We start from the raw sequence: 17,384 nt of genomic DNA, 5'->3' as shown, positions 1-17,384 counted from the left end.
GTTGCGCCAAAATTTTAATTTCATGCATACAGTTGACCGAGAGGTACGTCAACAGCTGATGAAATTTACGAGACAAGACTTGCGATAGTTGATAAAAAGCAATAATTAAATATCCACAAGATAATCAACAATCGGTTGGCTCTGGAATCTCCACAGTGAGCAATAGTTCAACATTCACCGTGACAGGGAACTCGCCAATCACAGGCTAATATCCATACAGTTACAGCCAATGCTGTGAACGAAGAGGTGGTGATAAAAGAGCACGTCGCAGAAAACTGCTAACCCAGTGCACGTTTTGTTCAAGTGATTGAACCCTGGCCGTTGATACATGTTGAAAGTTGAACAAACGTTGGTGAATGAAGTGGAGCAACTCCATCGCTGATTCAACAGATACAGCACGAAGACCTGTTACCAGACATGTCTCTTGAAAGGAACCTTTACCAGATCACTGGCCTCAATTTACCGTTGCCCAAACTGTCACAGTAAAAGAATCAGTAAAAGAATCAGTAAAAGAAGTTCAACAGGCCTCACTTTCCCGAGGCAATTCCAGTGCCCTGTCCCTCAAAAAGGCAACAGACAAAGACTACACCGCGGCAATACAAAGCAGGCGGTAAGAAGACCAGTGGAGAGACCCATAAGTATGGCTTCCTCCCCCGGTCCACTGTGGAAATAATTCTCTTCCTTCCTGCATTGGACGAATTCTCTCAAGTCGAGACCAAAATGCCTTCCTGCAGCAGACTCATGATAAGCCCCTCCTGTTTGACTCCCCAAGCTCTTTCTGTTACTGATACTGACAGTGCACACTCAAGCCACTAAGTCGACCGGCTCTCTTTACCCACAGGGTGGTTCGCTTCATTGTACCCATCTTCGTGCCTGGCAGCCAGACTTTGATTCTATGCTCGCCATAAGCCTTCTGTAAAGATGCATGTGCATATTAGCCCCGTCAAGCTGATCTGATGATATCACTTCTGGCTAGCTCTTTGAACATGGGAATGCAAGCGAGACTTTCTGTCAGGTAGACTCCTTGTCAGGCCAAAACCATCGGACACTATGCTGAATCACCCAATGTTACGACCAGCTGGGTCTATTCAGATAGGACGCCCTAAGTCATCACTACGAAGATTATACATCTACCTGCCAGCCACACCGATGACGAAACTGGCTGTGAGCCCCACGCTCTTTATATGAGTCATGAGCCCATACGTTGATTCAACTGCTAATTCATGCTCGACAGAAAAGGTCTCTTTGCGAGACCATCAGCGAGACCTCTCTTTTCAAGGACACCGCCAAATTTGGAGCGCCCTCCAAATTGACGCACACGTCGCCATTATCCAGGACGATTCGATGTTCTGATAGTGTAACAAAGCAAGGTTACATGTGCACTTCACTGTGGCCACAGCTGCAGCGAGCTCGCGTGGCTGGAAATCCGTCGGAACAGGCACGTCTGTTCGGTGCTTTTGCTCCTGTCGCTGTCGAAAGCGAGATCATTCTCACCAAGACGGAATGAGCGCTATCTCAGCAGTCGTACGTTATGGGAGCGAGGCAGAGAGTGGAGAGGGTAGAAGATGAAAGTCTGAGTGAATATTCTCATAAACAAATGCATGCTGACTATCTTGAAGAGTTGTTTGCCCAGTGACCCAAGACGTATCACCTCTGCGAGATATGACGCAAACCATTGAGCATGTCTTGCACGCACCTTCCACCCCCGCCACTTTGGCCGCGAAGAAATGAAGCTCTTGCCTTGGCGCCATTCCGGGGATGAAGGTGAAGTGGCTCATTGTTGTCAAAGTCACACAGCCTTCACACCAGGAATCAATGTTGCCAACGGAGTCTTAGCCCAAGCAGCTACTACATCAAACTGTTGAGGCTCCTCAAGGCAGTCATGCAACCGACATCTTGATTTTAGAAATACACGATGCGATGCGTGGCGCGAGTGCAAATTCCTTAGACTGAAGACATTATATTCAAGGGGCTCTACAACGGCAGGGTCTACCCCTTCCTCTGCGGAGTTTGCGAGGACGAAAATCCCGCAGGTCCTCGCCCGACGAACTTTGCCCTAGCGCCAAGCATCGTGAATTTGCACCAGGTCGAGATGGTCATTGGACATGCAAGCCTGGCACCTCGCCGCCTTCTTCTATTCTCCTCCTAGCCTTGTATACAAGTCTGGGAGACGTCTTTGTCACCAGAAATAGAGCCATAGCTTTCCAATGGCAAACATCCAGAATGGACAATGGGCCCCTCACTGAGACAATTGCGGCTATCTGGCAATAACAGGTCATCCTGCGAGTATCAAACGGTGCTCGCATACCGGCACATACTTTCGAGGCAAAGAAAACATTGTTCATGAACCCTACGTGGAAGTAGCGACAACAACAACTTCCTGTGCTCCCAAACGAATTGCCCAGATGCCCTAAGTTAGGATTCTGTGCAGCATCTTTACCTCGTTATTACTTCGCAAATTAAATATCGGAGAGGCTGCGAACGAAGATGAAAGCCTTTCTTGCTTTCGCGACTGCGTGAGATATCTCTTGCGGCAATTCGCCAGCTCTTTAGCTCCACTGCCGCAACGCAATTTCATTTTGTAGAGTTGGCATGGTACCCTCTACGACTGGACATCGTCTTTGCTGTAGATATGGTTTGGCTGTTCAAACCCATCCAGTGTGTCGCACTATAGGCGATTGTAGGCGGTTCCCCAATACAGTCCTCGTCATCACCAAGGGAGAGATAAGATCGACATGCGTCTACGAGCCCGCACCTCGAGCATTAGATCTTCTGCAATATCTTGCCAAAAGGCCCCTCCTGCATGATTGCCAAGATAAGGTCCTCGCATTTGATTTCCCGTGCCCTTCACCCACTGGCACGGACCATACACATCCCGACCAGTGGAGTCATCTAGATCCGTTACGCCGGTGATATTCGCCGTCAACTCGTGTCTACCAGCCTGGATTCAGGTCACAAGTCTAGACCACATCATCATGTCCCATACGTGTGAAAGGGTCTATGAGGCTTACGGCGCTGAGCTAAACGAATTTCGCCTCTCTTAGCTTCTTCGGTCATGACAACACGAGGATAATTCATGCTCAGCTATACCCCCAGCCCAATACCATTGAAGACTGTGCTATAACACGGAGTTTTAAGACTAGCCCCGTCTGTATTCAATCGCCCCGGGTTAGTACGATAAAGATGGCTCAACTGTCAGCCAGCTACCAGGACATGTGAGTCAGAAGTCATTTCTCTGATCCACTTACCAATACCGTGCCCAATAGGGCATGCTTCAGGCAAAACTCGACCAAATCATTAAGGTCTCAGGTTACGCAAGACTGTCCCTTCAAGCCTATCTTATATCAACGCACACGCATTGTTTCGCGAGATTTGAGAACTAAATCGGTGTGCCAAGACAAATTTACAGACACACTCCGCCATGGACAGAGAGCTATTGTGGGGCATCATATGTATGGGCTAAAGAAAGGTGAGGGTCGAAGATGGCAGATTGTAAGTGAACACCATACTGTAACATAACCACGATTGAATCTCTTCCAGATAATGACAATAGTTTTACAGAATCAAAGAAATGCCCGAGAAACACCAAAGTCCCAGAAATGACTTTGAGATAGTAGACATGTATACTATATCTCAAAAAAGACAGGTACAGTAATTACTTCCAGCTAATTGGAGCGTTGTCAAGGTATATGGCCGGGTCATACGTTGTTTGGGTACCCGCGTGTCGGCGATTTGTCGAGGGTCTTCGCTACTCTCAACCATATTGATCCACACTGTCCTACAGCTCCACACGCCCATTTTCAGCCCACGACCGGGATTTGCGCTCGATTTACAATCAGGAATAGCGGAAAGTGAGGAATTTAAGGCCAACTAAGCCCAACACTTGATCGACGGTGGTGTCGCACATCATTACTGGCTATGATTCAACAAATAAGTCATCAGCGGTGAAGTCGCTGTTGTAATTCAGAGGAAGGATTGATTATATTTATTTTAAAGGGAATACATGAAGCTATATATACAATGAGAAGATCAAGTTGATTGGAAATCAACTTGACTCTTCGTATACATACTTCGGAATTAATTCCGATGGTTCGGCTTGGTTCCTGATCTGCACCAGCCTCATATCACAACACTTATCGGCCCAGCCCTTTGGGTCCATCTATGAACGCCTTTCCTTTTCCCGGTAAGGAGTTGGTGGAAGGCTACTTGTCGGTTTTGGCAGGAAATGTATGTCGTCTGCCATGACAGCCAACTAGCGACCCTCTTTTTTGAGGCCAAAGATACGGCCTGTTACAAACACATGGGTGTTAACATTGAGCGGTGGAAAGTTCGCCCAACGTTGGCCGTTCTTGGAAAAAAGCGGAAACAGAAAAAGTATGGGGATTACGGGTTGATGGGTTGGAAACGGTTGTTTGCAGAGAATAGTGAAGTGAATTTTGAGAGTCGTTCAATTGACACCTTCGTTCAAGGACGACGCCGAGAAACGTCGCTACAGGCTGGCCCGCGGCGGGACACACACATACACACACACATCATTTCGCCCGGAGGCATCAAGCCTAGAGGGCACCTATACGCTATTCTATCTTTCCATTGCATACATTTTGTCATAATCTCATTTTCGAAAGGAAAAGCTGTACCAGCTGCAAAAACCCTTCTAGCCCATACAGTGTTTCTCAAACGGTTTCTCTTGTTGCTGTTGTTGTTGTCGTCACATCATATCATCCCCTCCAAAAGCAATAACCCATCCCTCTGTGACACCGGACCCCCCACGTGCCCATTCTCGATGTAGTTTCGTGGACCTCTTCCCTGAGTAGCGATTTAACGAGAGTACTTCTCATATTAACGCCCGAAGTAGCTGACTGCCTCGCAGGCGGCAACACCAGATAGCAGACGAAGGACTGACGAATCGACATGCGATCGAACCGGTAGGGCAGGTGAGTTATTGTGAACAAAACACGGTGAGGATAGGTTGGAAATTCGTAGGCAGGTCGGTTGTTCGAAGGCTCGTCGAAATTGCGACGTTGTCGACGCGCGAAGTTGTCGACGTGTCCTTTTGAAGGCTTCCCGCCGTGTCGTCACAACCTATAAAGGAGTTTCCACCGGAGTTTCGATTTGGAAAGTTCTCAGCTTCGGTCAGACCTTGCAGTCCGACTTACTGACATCCCTCGCCACGAGAAGGTGACTTTCCACAAGGGACCCGCGGCGGGACAGTGCATAAAGGAAGTAGTGTCAAGTTGGAGAGGAGTGGTTTACCACTATTCCTCTCTAGGACTAGTGTATACGGCGCCCGCCCGCATTTTCCATGTATTCCCCCTGAAAAGCAGAGATAGTTCTTCAACCAGACATCAATTCACAACCCTCATGATTGGATCGAATCGTACTAGTTCATACGCGTTCGCTTTAGTCCGACATAAAAGACAACGAAAGACACGTGTGACAGGGTCCACTTTGACCCACCAAGCCAGCGTCATTGGATTATACGAAATTCTAACACTCCATCCTAGATTTGTCGCACATTTCATTAGCTATATAACTTCCATCATCCAAATTGTTCTCTTTCCGTCCTCCTGATTAGGCGAGCGAGTCGTATTGTCGTCATCTTCATACAACCATTGGGTCTTTTGTAGCATCTTCACCGCCTCCCCCATTCTTTCTCTCAGGCAACTCAGCTCTTCGTCCAGCCGAGTCTTGACTGTCTCTCAGTTGAGCTTCTACCGCCAGAGCCCATGCCTCCCACTCGTGGACCTTTTCCATTAAGGCAACGGAATGAGACTGGGCCCGATCGAGTTCTCCAGCGAGCTCTTTGTTCTCTCACTCCAGCCGTTGAATAAACGATTCGCTTCCAAGCTGAGGGACCGAAGTTCCCACATTCGCGGTCGTTTCGGAGACCAGAATTGCCCTTTCCCGCGTCAAGGACTTTGGGGCAACGGCCTCGATTGACCGACCCAAACCTTCTATGATGTCGTTGTATCTGCCCACAGATCCATTGCTCAGGCTGATAGCCAGCAGGGACTCATGGCCTCTCGCTACCGACCATGCGTATCCGTCGTCGGCGCAAGGCTGCAAGCGAACTCGACTCGGGGCAGTTGTAATTCGTAGCCATTCATCCGCGACTTTCGGTTAACACGAGATGACCCAGAAAATGCACGGGCGCTCCTACAGATGTGAGCAACTAGAGCACTCCGACAATCTTGTCTCCGCTGGGTCACTTTTCGTTGCTATACAAGGACCGCATTCCTTTGCTGTCGAAGTAAAAATATATCCATTATGGGTGACACGGCAATTTGAGCACGGTGTCTTTCTGCCGTACTTGTTGTACTCGCTTTCGCCACAGTCAGGGCAGTATTCAGTCGGCATTGTGTCGAAATCTGCGGCTACTTCAGCATATAATGCCGATAAAGATCTAGAAGAGGTCGACCCATCTTGCGGAGAAGCTTTAGCTGTTCAACAACCCTCACTGATTGTGGGTCTAGATTGAAGAACGAAGAGTGATCCCCAATTGTTAGTATGGCTCTGGATAAGACGTATAAGACCGGCATACTGTAGCGCCGCGACAGATGTAATTACCGCAGAGTGATTCTTCTCCTTGTGTGCTCTTACTTTAGTTTTTTGATTATTTCGAAATGCGCTGGGGGAGGGCGGACTTTATACTCCACATCCTACGCCTAAGTGTTTGATAGGCCTTAAATAGGAAGAAGAAAACGCATGCACTTGAGGGAGGGGCACAGGTACTAGCCGATCTTGTTTATATTTAGACAAAACTCGGGGCCTTCAAGCCAAGCGATTCTCACAGCTATGAGCCCTGTTTTGCATAGATATGCTCGATCTGGCAAGGCCTAGGTGGCCGTTAGCCTCTTCTCTTGATCCTCTAGCAATGTGCAAGCACCTCTTTGTGGTGTTAGAGACCAGTAACCGTCTCCTTGATTGAGTAGTCGGAGATGCTAGGGCTTAGGGAACTTTTCTACGAACATGCAGTTAAATTTAAACATGGACAATGAATAAGAGGCGTAGCTTTTGACCAAATAAACTACGGAAACAATAAGTTCAGACAGCAGTAAAGGACTCAAAGAGTGTCGGATTATTGATTGAAACAACAATCGAGGCATAATGTGCTTTGGAAAGGCTCTCATTTCGAGTCGACGAGATATTGATTTCTACTTCATATACACGGTCATCAATGACAAAATTGAATTCCGAGCCTAGTGAATAAATTTGTGAGAGGCGGGGTGAATATTTCCCACCCCCTCTCACACCTTTCTCAACCCTCTGTAGATCCAAGCAAACAAGAAAAAGGCGAAAAACCATATTATTCTAATTTGATTGATTTCTCGTCTATTAGTAGAGGAAATTTCTTCCACTCATTCCCCTAAGCCCTCCAATTTTAAATCTAGCGGTATGATAGTGAGACTATAGTTTCGGCCATCATTGTTGTCAACAAATTTCTGTCTCATCACCTCGTAAAGAACATATAGTTCAACATTGATACCGCTTTCAGGGATTAGACATTGTATATCAATGGTAAATGTGTAAAGGTCATAGACGATCGATGATTGAAGGTAATCCGTTTGGCAATGCTGGGCTGGGATTTCTGAGGTCGTCTTCCACCTGTCAAAGCTAAAGTAGACAGAAACTCTCTTTTCTGCGGTGGCGATATTGGCAACATCAAGGCTCCCTTGCAGACGGAGACAATATACACAGAATTGCACATGTTTGAGCCTCACCCAAGTCAAAAAAGACGATTCGGGAGAAACCGAAGGCTGCGCCCAGATTGGGCGTTTTAAGCTAAGACCAGAACACGGGTACACTTCCATTGCCGCTGGACACATGTTAACTCCGGTGGAGGATAACACGTCTTTGAGGGCTAGAGGCTTCTCAGATGGATGGAATTGACAAATTTGGGTAGAATTGTCATCGAAATGAACCCTTTTTGATGTCGTGGGAGAAAATACTTGCGGAAATTCCCCGCGGCCGTTTGAACCGTGACACCTATGTTGGCAATTCAAGTTTGAAGAATACTGCACGGACATTTTTATGCTTGCAGTTGGGTTAGATTATTCTGTAAATAAATAGAGTCGTTGGTTTTTCAGATGAAAGCTCAACGCACAATTAGTTTCTGGAATTGTGAAGATTTCGCGCAGACGTCTGATAAAAAGAATGAGTATTGAGAGAAAGATCAGTTTTCCTGAAAGGATTAGACAAATTTTCGTGGAGCGACAAGCACCTAGGAAAGTCGATTAGTCGCTTTTCCCGTAAGTTCCGTGGGTGGAATAGCGCGGCAAACTGCGGAATCTTGTAAGATGTTCATAGCCAATCACGTACCGTCACGACAGCAGACAAATTTAGCTATGACACTAAGACTGTGAGTCGGACTTGATTTGAAGTGCTGGATACTCTTTCTTGCGCCGCATATTCTCACATTACCTGAGTTTCATCCTCGTAACAAGCCATTACAGTCTCTGCACACTCGAACCCGAATTCTTCTCGTTCCCTGGTTTTCGACGCTCGCTTAACCCTTGCATCAATTTGATCGCATTGATGCGGGCTTCATTTACTACTGTAACGTGTGCAACCTCTTCTTTTGGGCAATCCGCGGAAGCTGTGTCCGCTCCTGTCGAGTTAGTGACGCGAGAACTTATCAAATGAAAAGGGCATATCAAAAGGAAATGAGCGGGGTAAACCGCGATCTGTCGTGCGGGTTGAGCTGTATGGCCGGGATGCATCGTTATCCACGCCCTTTATGGGCCTCACCAGCCAGGTGACCTCTGTAGGTTCGGTAGTCTTGTAGAACACGGCATGGATTGTTATGGAATACCCATGACTCCTCATTAGCTCGGAAATAGATTTAAGAGATCGGATAGGGGCTTTAAAGCGTTTGCAATGGGTGCCATGTCAACGTGTGCTGTGAAATGCCGCGGATTTGTTTCCTACCACTATATTATGAAATTAAAATCACGGAGCGAGCCACTAACGGGATTTTGCTCTGTATTTACTTGTGGAGCACCGGCTTGTGAAGTTATATTTTGACGCTGTGAAGAACCATCTGGGTGTGTTTTCATAGCGTATTGGACCTGCGGGATATTTAAAGTCCACTTGGTTTGAATTGCAACTTGGTTTGAATTGCATTCATTGCGAGGAAGCTGATGATTTGTGAAAACACAGTGTGTACATCAAATTTAGAAATAGTTTGTGCTTGGACTGACATTAATTTTGACTGGCATATTGGCCGCGTCCGTGGTATTGTCATTATTCACTAAGCTTGAACCCGACATGATTGTTGAAATATGAGAAGGTAAGGCGGAGGAAATGAAAAGAGACGAGGCAAGAACAAATCCCGCGCGATGTGGGGTATGACTAGGCTGCGGCATATCGTACGATAACGATAATGATCCGTTATCGTTATCCGCACATTGCGGATTGCGGATAATGGATCATTATCATCATCGTCGTTGCAGATATCAAACGATAGTTTGGATATCAGCAAACTATCCACACTAGCATAAAACTCGCTAATATATCCTATCCTGGACTATCAGGTGATACTTATGAAGCTGACAAAATAATATCTTACATCTGAATCTTTACATGTTTGATCATAACAGTACTCATCCCCTATTTCCTTCACTTCTCTTGAGAAATAATAAGAAACGGTATTGTATTCTTAAATAAATGCCTTCCGCATAAGAAAATGTTTCAGTATATGGCGAGCGAGTTGTAGTCGCGTATAATTTTATAATTAATGGGCGTGGTTTGGCAGAGATATATGTGGCACAGGGGAGATCGGGGAGGATTCGAAAGAAGCCAAAGCAGCCAGATGGATTTGAATTTGAATTTGACAACCTTTAATATAATCTTGGATAATTGAATGCTGTCACAACAAAGCAAGACAAAATAACAAAATAGGTTAGTTTGGAGAGAAGATCGTAGGCCACTCATTCGCGTGACAAATATAGAATCAATTACACATTGAATACTCCAAAAAACACAGGGAGGATGCATAATTTATGCAAACTCGTTCACGTCACGAGTCTTGGTATGTTTGCAATATTTGTTATCGTACGATAATCCGCGGATATCCGCAAATGAAAATATAAGTATCGTATCGTATCGTTGCGGATACGATAATCGATTATCTGCCGATAATTTGGATAGTGCCGCAGCCTAATTTCATGTGTATTCAAATCGAAAAGCAAACCTTGCGGTTTCCACTCTTCGGGGGCGGCCCATTTGAGCAACTCGATTTCAGGAGCAGGGTAGTAAACTGGCTAGCTGCAGTAGGCCTCGTTGAAACGGCTTTAATGTTAAGGCCCAGGATCAAAGTGTCTTCCCCTCGTCAGGATAGGAGCTGGCGGACTTTCGCAGAGCGCCCTGTGCTGATACGCCGACAGCTCTGTCTTGATAGCTGCCTCGTTATGTGGGGGTCAAAATATATCCTTGCTCGTGATACGATTGGTAAAATGTGGCCACCACGCAAGAAAAGGAGTCGAATTCCCGGCATAAAAGTGTAATGTCCAGCTTGAAACGCCATTTCTTCGATCGCCCAAATTATTGCGAGTTGGCCATGAGACAAAAAGGGAGAGCTGCGCTGGATAGTGGGTCCATGACGGTTCGCGGAGGAATTGATTGGACGTCTTGGCGCCGACTCGTGTTCTCCTGGCCAAGGGCCTCCGTCACCACTGGATACCCGACATCCTCTGACCGATGAAACCGCGTCGCATTTGATCTCTGTCCAAGCGTGGCAAGATGAATACCCTCGATTGGTCAAATACAGCGTCATGAAACGTGGAACATCGTCCGATCCACGCGACTCTCAGAGTGATGGTGGGGAGCGGCCGTCCAAAGTACCCCGGCGAGGTAGCTTGAGCACGAATCCAGAACCTTTGCAGAGGAAGCACGACCGTAGGAAATCATCACAGGCGCTTTTCCCCTCTTTGCCAGATCACCCTGGAAAAGTGAGTAGCGTGTCTGGGTTGACGACGTTCCAGTAGCTAACTGCATAGGAATCCAATCCTCCAGAACACCCAACTACGACGCCAATCTCGCTCACGCATACGCCCACCCCGCTTGAAGACCAAATATACCACTGGATACCTGCGCCATCAGCAGCCAGTACCGTTGAAGCGATGAGCGAACCGGCATCCAAGCGATCCCGATCGCGCTCGGTCTGTCTCCTCGGACAACAGCGAAAGCAGCTCGGCTCTTGACACTCGGTCATACGCCTACCGAGCTGTGAACTATGTGACCATACTGGAGACCAAGGGTTGCTTCATGCAGCCGTCCCCAGCTGGCCCAATGCCAGATGATATCACGCTCTGTGAGCGTCTTCTTCATCAGCCGGTAGCCACTCCCCAGGGCACCCTATTCGACGACGAGTATATTGACAGATTCCATTACGCGCTGCGGAACCGGTCTGAGGCGCGTCTTCTGGTAGACCTGCATCCCCTGATCATGCCGTCCGCGGAGAATCAGTTCATCAAGGGCACGCAGGGCCTGAGAGACGTCATAGATGGATACAATGATCCATGGCTGAAGACTGAGCCGATCTATGGTCCAAAGCCGCAGCCTGACCATTCACGTGGATTGAAGTGGTCAGTGTTCACTGAGAGCCAGCGGCGCAAGCTCGGCATCAGACCCGACGAAAAATCGCCGTATACGGCGCGCGAAGACATGTACTTTCCTTACCTGACCGCTGAAATCAAATGTGGAAACCAAGCGCTGGAGCTCGCGGACCGGCAAAACATGCACAGCATGTGCATCGCGCTGCGAGCCGTGGTCTCGCTGTGCCAAGCGGCTGGGTGCACAGAAGAGGTGCATCGGCGGATTCTCCGATTTTCGATCTCTCATGAGCTCGATGGCTTTCGCATATACGGCTACTATCCTGAGTTCGAGGAAGGCAAAGTGTTATTCTACCGGTGGCCCATTGCGCAACCCAACGTCTGGACTACAGAGGACCGATGGACGTGCTATCGATTCGTGGAAAATGTGGACCGTGAGTTTCTACCCATTCATACTAGTCGGGTGATTCGCATACTTGACAGAGTGCCTGGTCCAGATGAGGGTGCTCCGGAGGTCGATGTCAGCGAATTGGAGTCCCAACTGTCCATCATTGGGTCGCAGGAACGTCCAGGATATCGTAGAGCCGCATCCTCGCAGAGCCGTGGACTGCAACCTGAGCTACGAATGATGGTCCAAACACTGCAGCAACAGCTGGCAGAATAGAAGGTAAAGGAGGAGAAACGGGAAGCAGAGCAGAAGGCGCGGGAAGAGAAACTTCTTGCTCAGTTGGAACTACAAGGGAGACTTCTCGCCCGCTTAGAGAAAGAGGACTTCAAATGTGCGTTCTACTTTCGGTATACCTGAATCCTATTGGAAGCGCTTTAGCTTGTATCTCCTCTGGTAGCTAGATGATCTCGGTCCTTGATATCAACACAGCTAGAGGGCATCATAAGCACTGTCCAACATGACGCTGCACCAGTTATGTAACCTAATCACCCTTGCGTCTACAAGCCAATGAAGTTGAACTTTGAGAGAACTGCGGAGATGTCTAGGCTACAGATGACTGCACAATAGGTGTTGAGGGTGCGCTTAGGCTGAACGAAGGGGAGCCGTGGGTTTGGGCAAGGATCCGCGCAGTTGTAGTAGTCGACGTCTCATTGCGGTCAGTGTGCCCAGCAGAACTGTCGCCATCCCAAAGCGCAGCAGATATTTGACCAATGGCATCTGGAGCGCACAAACTGGGTCCATCGGTCCAACCCAGAAGGCGATTGGCGACGTCAGAAACATAGCAGTGAGTGGCACCGCCCTGGCCCAGGTTGCCGCTAGAAGCCACCGCGCCGGAGTTGTAAGCACGCGCAGCCTTGTAATATGAAGTCACATCTGCTGTGCCGCCCTCTTGAGCTATCAGTGCCTTGAGGCCAGGCCTGGCTGGGGTGCCTTCAACGCCGTCGAGGATCATCTGGAGTATCTCGCCCCTGGGACAAGGGTTCTGAACCAGCCCATTATCGTTGCAGGACCCAGATCCCTCGTGACTTTGCATCAGTCCAGGATTAGCAACCCCATTATTCGTGGTCTGGACACGAACGCATCCTTTGCTCTCCTTCATGACGATCGACAAGATGAAGCGCGCGTCGACGCCGCTTGATTTCTCCGCTTGGTAGATGGCATCCTTGATGAACTGGGTTTCGTCTTCCGAGTTATTGGGGAGCCCCCATTCGGCACAGCTGACAGATATGGTCCCTTTGTTGCTCTCAAACATGGCTTCAAGAGAGTCAGCCCATTGATCGATACGTGGCCAGCCGTCGGCGATCTTGCCGTTGCCACCTAATACTGCCGCATAAAGGGCAGTGCTGCGCTCATGGGGGGGGGGGGGGATGCTGCCGATGAGAGGAGGTATCGACCGCTCCAGCGATCATCTGCAGGATTTGGACTGCGAAAAAGAGCGGCCAACGAATCATTCTAGCCCAGGGTTGATTTTCCAACACGAGAGGGCTATGCTGGGCAGGAAACGGGAAACCTCGTTTGGTGGGCGCCTGGAGCACTGAATAGATTGGAAAGATATGGAAGTTCTTATGAGCTTTGAAGATAATCAGAAGATATTGATTGACGTTCACTTGGATCGCAAGCGGCCAATTTATTTGACTATGAATCCAGGACACCCAACGGATATGTTCATCAGGCTACTTTCTTTGGCTACAATTATCTTCTTATTGCCCGCTGCAGGACAGGGACTGCTGCACGAGGAGGCTCTTGTTGAGGGTTGGTTGTCAATGAATGCTTGATCGATAACAGAGATTCTGTAGACGTCTTGGGCCTCATGAATAGGTTCCAAATGGATGAAGGTGCACTATTTCAAACCGATAAGCTTATTAGCAAATAAATATTTGCTGAAGAATCTCAGTTTCAGTGGCGACTAAGCCCGTAGCAATGACGAGCATGCATGAAATGCGGCATCAGCCGCCGAAACATGCATGTCAGGTCTTTTGAGCCATTTCAATTAGCGTGTTTGGTTTTTGAGTCGCTCACATGCCCTTACTACGCACCAACATCCGGCAATTGCGCTGGCCTGTCTCAGGAACATGATATCAGAGCATCTCGAAAATTGACCACTGGGCAAGAGGTCTCCAGGGCTCTCAACGCGCTTTGAAATTGCGACTCGATTGAAGAGCAATCAGCGTCCGGAAAATGACGGCATCCGCAATTTGTTATTCGCATACGTGATCAAGTATAAGGCACGCGACGATATCAGCAAGGCAAGAATGCATAAATAGTTCCTGTAGAACACACATCACTTCGATCCAGACGTATTCCTTCTCTAGCTTTTCGTCATGTCATCCACAGGCATCTCTAAAAGGCCGGACCCAAAGCCAAAGGTCTCTCCTTCCAATGTGGATAATGTGGTAAAAATGGCAGAAAATGGGTCTCTTTCTGCAGACAAGTTCCAGAGTGGTGTGGAACAGGCCTCGATATCCCCAGCAAACTCGAATCAGAACCAGATATCTTATCCCGATGGGGATGATCTGGGCCGGATGCACCAAGATGCCCCTGTGGAGGAGAATTCCCCACACCAACCTGATAAGGCCATCCCATCGATCGAGTCAGATGATATCGAAATGAAAGATCTCAGTCCAAGCCGTGCAGACAATGACCAGCGGGAATCTGCACAGAGCAATCGACCGGATGTACAAAGTGATCATCCCCATCCAGAAGTGTCATCATCCCAAAGCCAAGACACCGCTGGCCTTATTGAAGGCTTTAAATGTCTGGCTGTCATCGATACGCCTCGGAAAAAGAAAGCAAAATGCCCCACGGAGGGCGAGCCTCTTGATCCCAACGCCACTGTCGATGGATGGGGCACGCTTAGAGGATCCACCTTCGTGATCGTGCAAGAAGGTCCACCTCACGCGGCCAAATTCACATTCAGATATGAACCCAGCTACACCAACGATCGCTTCGCCAGTACTACCGACGAAGACTTCCGAATCTCGGCGATTCGAGACCGCACTGCTAGTGGGAAGAAGGTATAACGGTATACGACCGCCAATGTCGCCGGCATTTATGGAGCACTCTTTGAAAACGCAGGCTCCAGAACCTCCACACGTAGTCCATGCTCGTGGGTGAAAATTCTGTGGAAGGGCTTGAGAGATGATGACAAAAAAAGGTGCAAAGTTGTAATGGGTTTTTCGTGGATTCCCAAGTGCGAGTTCGTTCGCTTTTGTCATGGGCACGAGGCAGCCGAGGAAACAATCAAAGAAGTTTGGGACAACCAAGAGAATCAGTATGCAGCCTGGGCTGAGAATCAGCCCGGGTCCGGAGGACGCAGTCGTGGTACTACGCCATGTCCATTGAACGCCTCCTTAGGCCGCCTTCGGCAACGGAGAGCCACTTCGCGCCTACGGACCCCAAGTGTTAGGGGTTCCTCTCTGACTTCCGATACCAACAGCACATCTCCACCGTCGCCACGGAACAACCGGGCAGGCACCAGATTCAACCCCGTCAGTCTTGACGAGGAACCTGACGATGTCATTTCTCCAACCAGGCCAAAATCAGGACCTGTCAATGCTGCGTCGAATGAATCTGACAACCACAACTCAGCCGAAGCTCGGGGTCAGACTCCCACCGTCAAATTTAGTGAGGCGGATTTCATGCAGACAAGAGGAATGAAAGAAGGTTGGAAGGACTTGACTCCTTCAGAAAGAGAGGCCCGAGAAGTTGTTGCCGAGGCTCTATACAAGGTTTACAGAGAGACCATGCTGCAGAACAACGGAGAAGAGGTCCAAGGACTGATTGCCTCTGAGGGTGTGGAGGAGCTTTGATTGCTGATTGATAAAAGCAAGTCGTTTCTAGCATCGAGTTAATTGTCACTGGTATCAATTTTTTGAGAAATATGGAAAAGAAAAAAAAGAGAAAAGAATACCAGCAGAAAAGCTACAAAAAGGTCTAGCTAGTCCGGTTGAGAGTTAAGTATATATGAACGTAGTGTCGAAAGGGAGAGGTCTTTGTTCTCTATGATATGATCTTCAATTTGTGCATTTTGCTTTACAGAACAGAATTGATTGTGTTTGTCTTATATGGATTTTCAATATTTAATATTCGTTTGGATACTCGTTCAAAAGCATTTGTCGGTGACTCTTTATCCAAAATTTCCTGGCATTCCCGCCAGACAAGCCTAAAATTCATCGCGGGCGTGAATGATGGATTCATCTCTCACGGTGAAATCCAGTCATTTGGCTTACACACTTTGATTGATTTCAGTCCCTCTTTGACATTCTCCATGTTAAGGCCTTGGATATCACTATTGAAATCTTCAATGCCCTTGGCATTACATTTTCTGTTACTGCCATTCCTTCGCTGGTCGTCCGTCTTGGCGTCTCTCCTGAGCAACCTGCATTTTAGGGAAACAAATCAGTTCTCGGTCTAGATGGAACATCGAGGGGATTTGAGGGTACCCCAGTTTTCAAGTACACACCTTCTGCATCTGCCCAGTCTGCTTTGTGGACTAGCATGGTTGGACTGTAAAGTCAGGGAAGACGAGGGCGCGTACGGACTGATTCTAGATTTTGACTGTGCAGATACATTGGAGTGTGTAATGCTTCTAGACGTGTCGTCAGAAATCAGGTCAAATCGCACCCGTTTTTGTATTCCGTTACTAGGTCTTCTTCGGTTCGCGGATGGGCGACTGGATTTTTTCGAGTCCCCTGTCTTTTGCAGGGATGCTGTCGGTACTGGGGAGGCAGATCTGCCGCCGGAAGCTTCAGTTGTTCTCTCAAAATTCGCGATTCCCGTGCGAGCACGGTCGGCAGACGACGAATCCAACTGTGCCATTATGAGGTAGGGATTGTTGGGTTCAAGAGATGGGGGCATGTAGATTCCGTAGAGGTACTTTATATAAGGAGTTCATGAAGGAGCAAACTTGGATCTACGAGAATTCTGGAAGAGGACGTATACCTGAGGCGGCGGCCCATGGGACAATGGCGAATGGACGGGCGAAGTGGGTCGAGGGCAGATCAGCCATTGTGAACCCAAATACTGCTTGCCCTTCACCGCTTCACCTCAAGTTTGTAGCCCGACGAGTCAACATCAACACGCACTCGTCAACACTCACTCTTCAAGAATCACTCGCATCAAGAATCACTCGCATCAAGAATCACTCGCATCAAGAATCACTCGCATCAAGAATCACTCGCATCAAGAATCACTCGCATCAAGAATCACTCGCATCAAGAATCACTCGCATCAAGAATCACTCGCATCAAGAATCACTCGCATCAAGAATCACTTCCATCAAGAATCACTTCCATCAAGAATCACTCCCATCAAGAATCACTCGCATCAAGAATCACTCGCATCAAGAATCACTTCCATCAAGAATCACTTCCATCAAGAATCAC

General features: G+C 48.1%; 5 protein-coding genes across 5 annotated transcripts; 3 read left to right on the top strand and 2 right to left on the bottom strand.

The window, feature by feature from the left end:
* Window positions 1-11,265: 11,265 nt before the first annotated feature.
* Window positions 11,266-12,216, top strand: N7478_010516 (uncharacterized protein; the record flags this gene model as incomplete). Its single annotated transcript, XM_056926730.1, has 1 exon — window positions 11,266-12,216. The coding sequence occupies one exon, from the start codon at window positions 11,266-11,268 to the stop codon at window positions 12,214-12,216; it is 951 nt and encodes a 316-aa protein (XP_056776100.1).
* Window positions 12,217-12,541: 325 nt separating this feature from the next.
* Window positions 12,542-13,252, bottom strand: N7478_010515 (uncharacterized protein; the record flags this gene model as incomplete). Its single annotated transcript, XM_056926729.1, has 1 exon — window positions 12,542-13,252. The coding sequence occupies one exon, from the start codon at window positions 13,250-13,252 to the stop codon at window positions 12,542-12,544; it is 711 nt and encodes a 236-aa protein (XP_056776099.1).
* A 1,069-nt stretch (window positions 13,253-14,321) lies between these two features.
* Window positions 14,322-15,020, top strand: N7478_010514 (uncharacterized protein; the record flags this gene model as incomplete). Its single annotated transcript, XM_056926728.1, has 1 exon — window positions 14,322-15,020. The coding sequence occupies one exon, from the start codon at window positions 14,322-14,324 to the stop codon at window positions 15,018-15,020; it is 699 nt and encodes a 232-aa protein (XP_056776098.1).
* Window positions 15,021-15,167: 147 nt separating this feature from the next.
* On the top strand, window positions 15,168-15,809 carry N7478_010513 (uncharacterized protein; the record flags this gene model as incomplete). The annotated part of the gene is made up of 1 exon (XM_056926727.1): window positions 15,168-15,809. One exon carries the CDS (start codon window positions 15,168-15,170, stop codon window positions 15,807-15,809), a length of 642 nt encoding a protein of 213 aa, XP_056776097.1.
* Window positions 15,810-16,200: 391 nt separating this feature from the next.
* N7478_010512 (uncharacterized protein) lies at window positions 16,201-16,818 on the bottom strand (the record flags this gene model as incomplete). Its single annotated transcript, XM_056926726.1, has 2 exons — window positions 16,201-16,378; window positions 16,463-16,818. The coding sequence occupies 2 exons, from the start codon at window positions 16,816-16,818 to the stop codon at window positions 16,201-16,203; spliced, it is 534 nt and encodes a 177-aa protein (XP_056776096.1).
* Window positions 16,819-17,384: the final 566 nt, after the last annotated feature.

The sequence above is a fragment of the Penicillium angulare genome (assembly GCF_028827245.1).
Source record: "Penicillium angulare strain IBT 27051 chromosome Unknown utg000007l_segment0_segment0, whole genome shotgun sequence".
Classification (NCBI taxonomy): Eukaryota; Fungi; Ascomycota; class Eurotiomycetes; order Eurotiales; family Aspergillaceae; genus Penicillium; species Penicillium angulare.
Note: the sequence above shows the minus strand (reverse complement) of the source record. Positions and strands in the feature narration are given on the sequence as shown.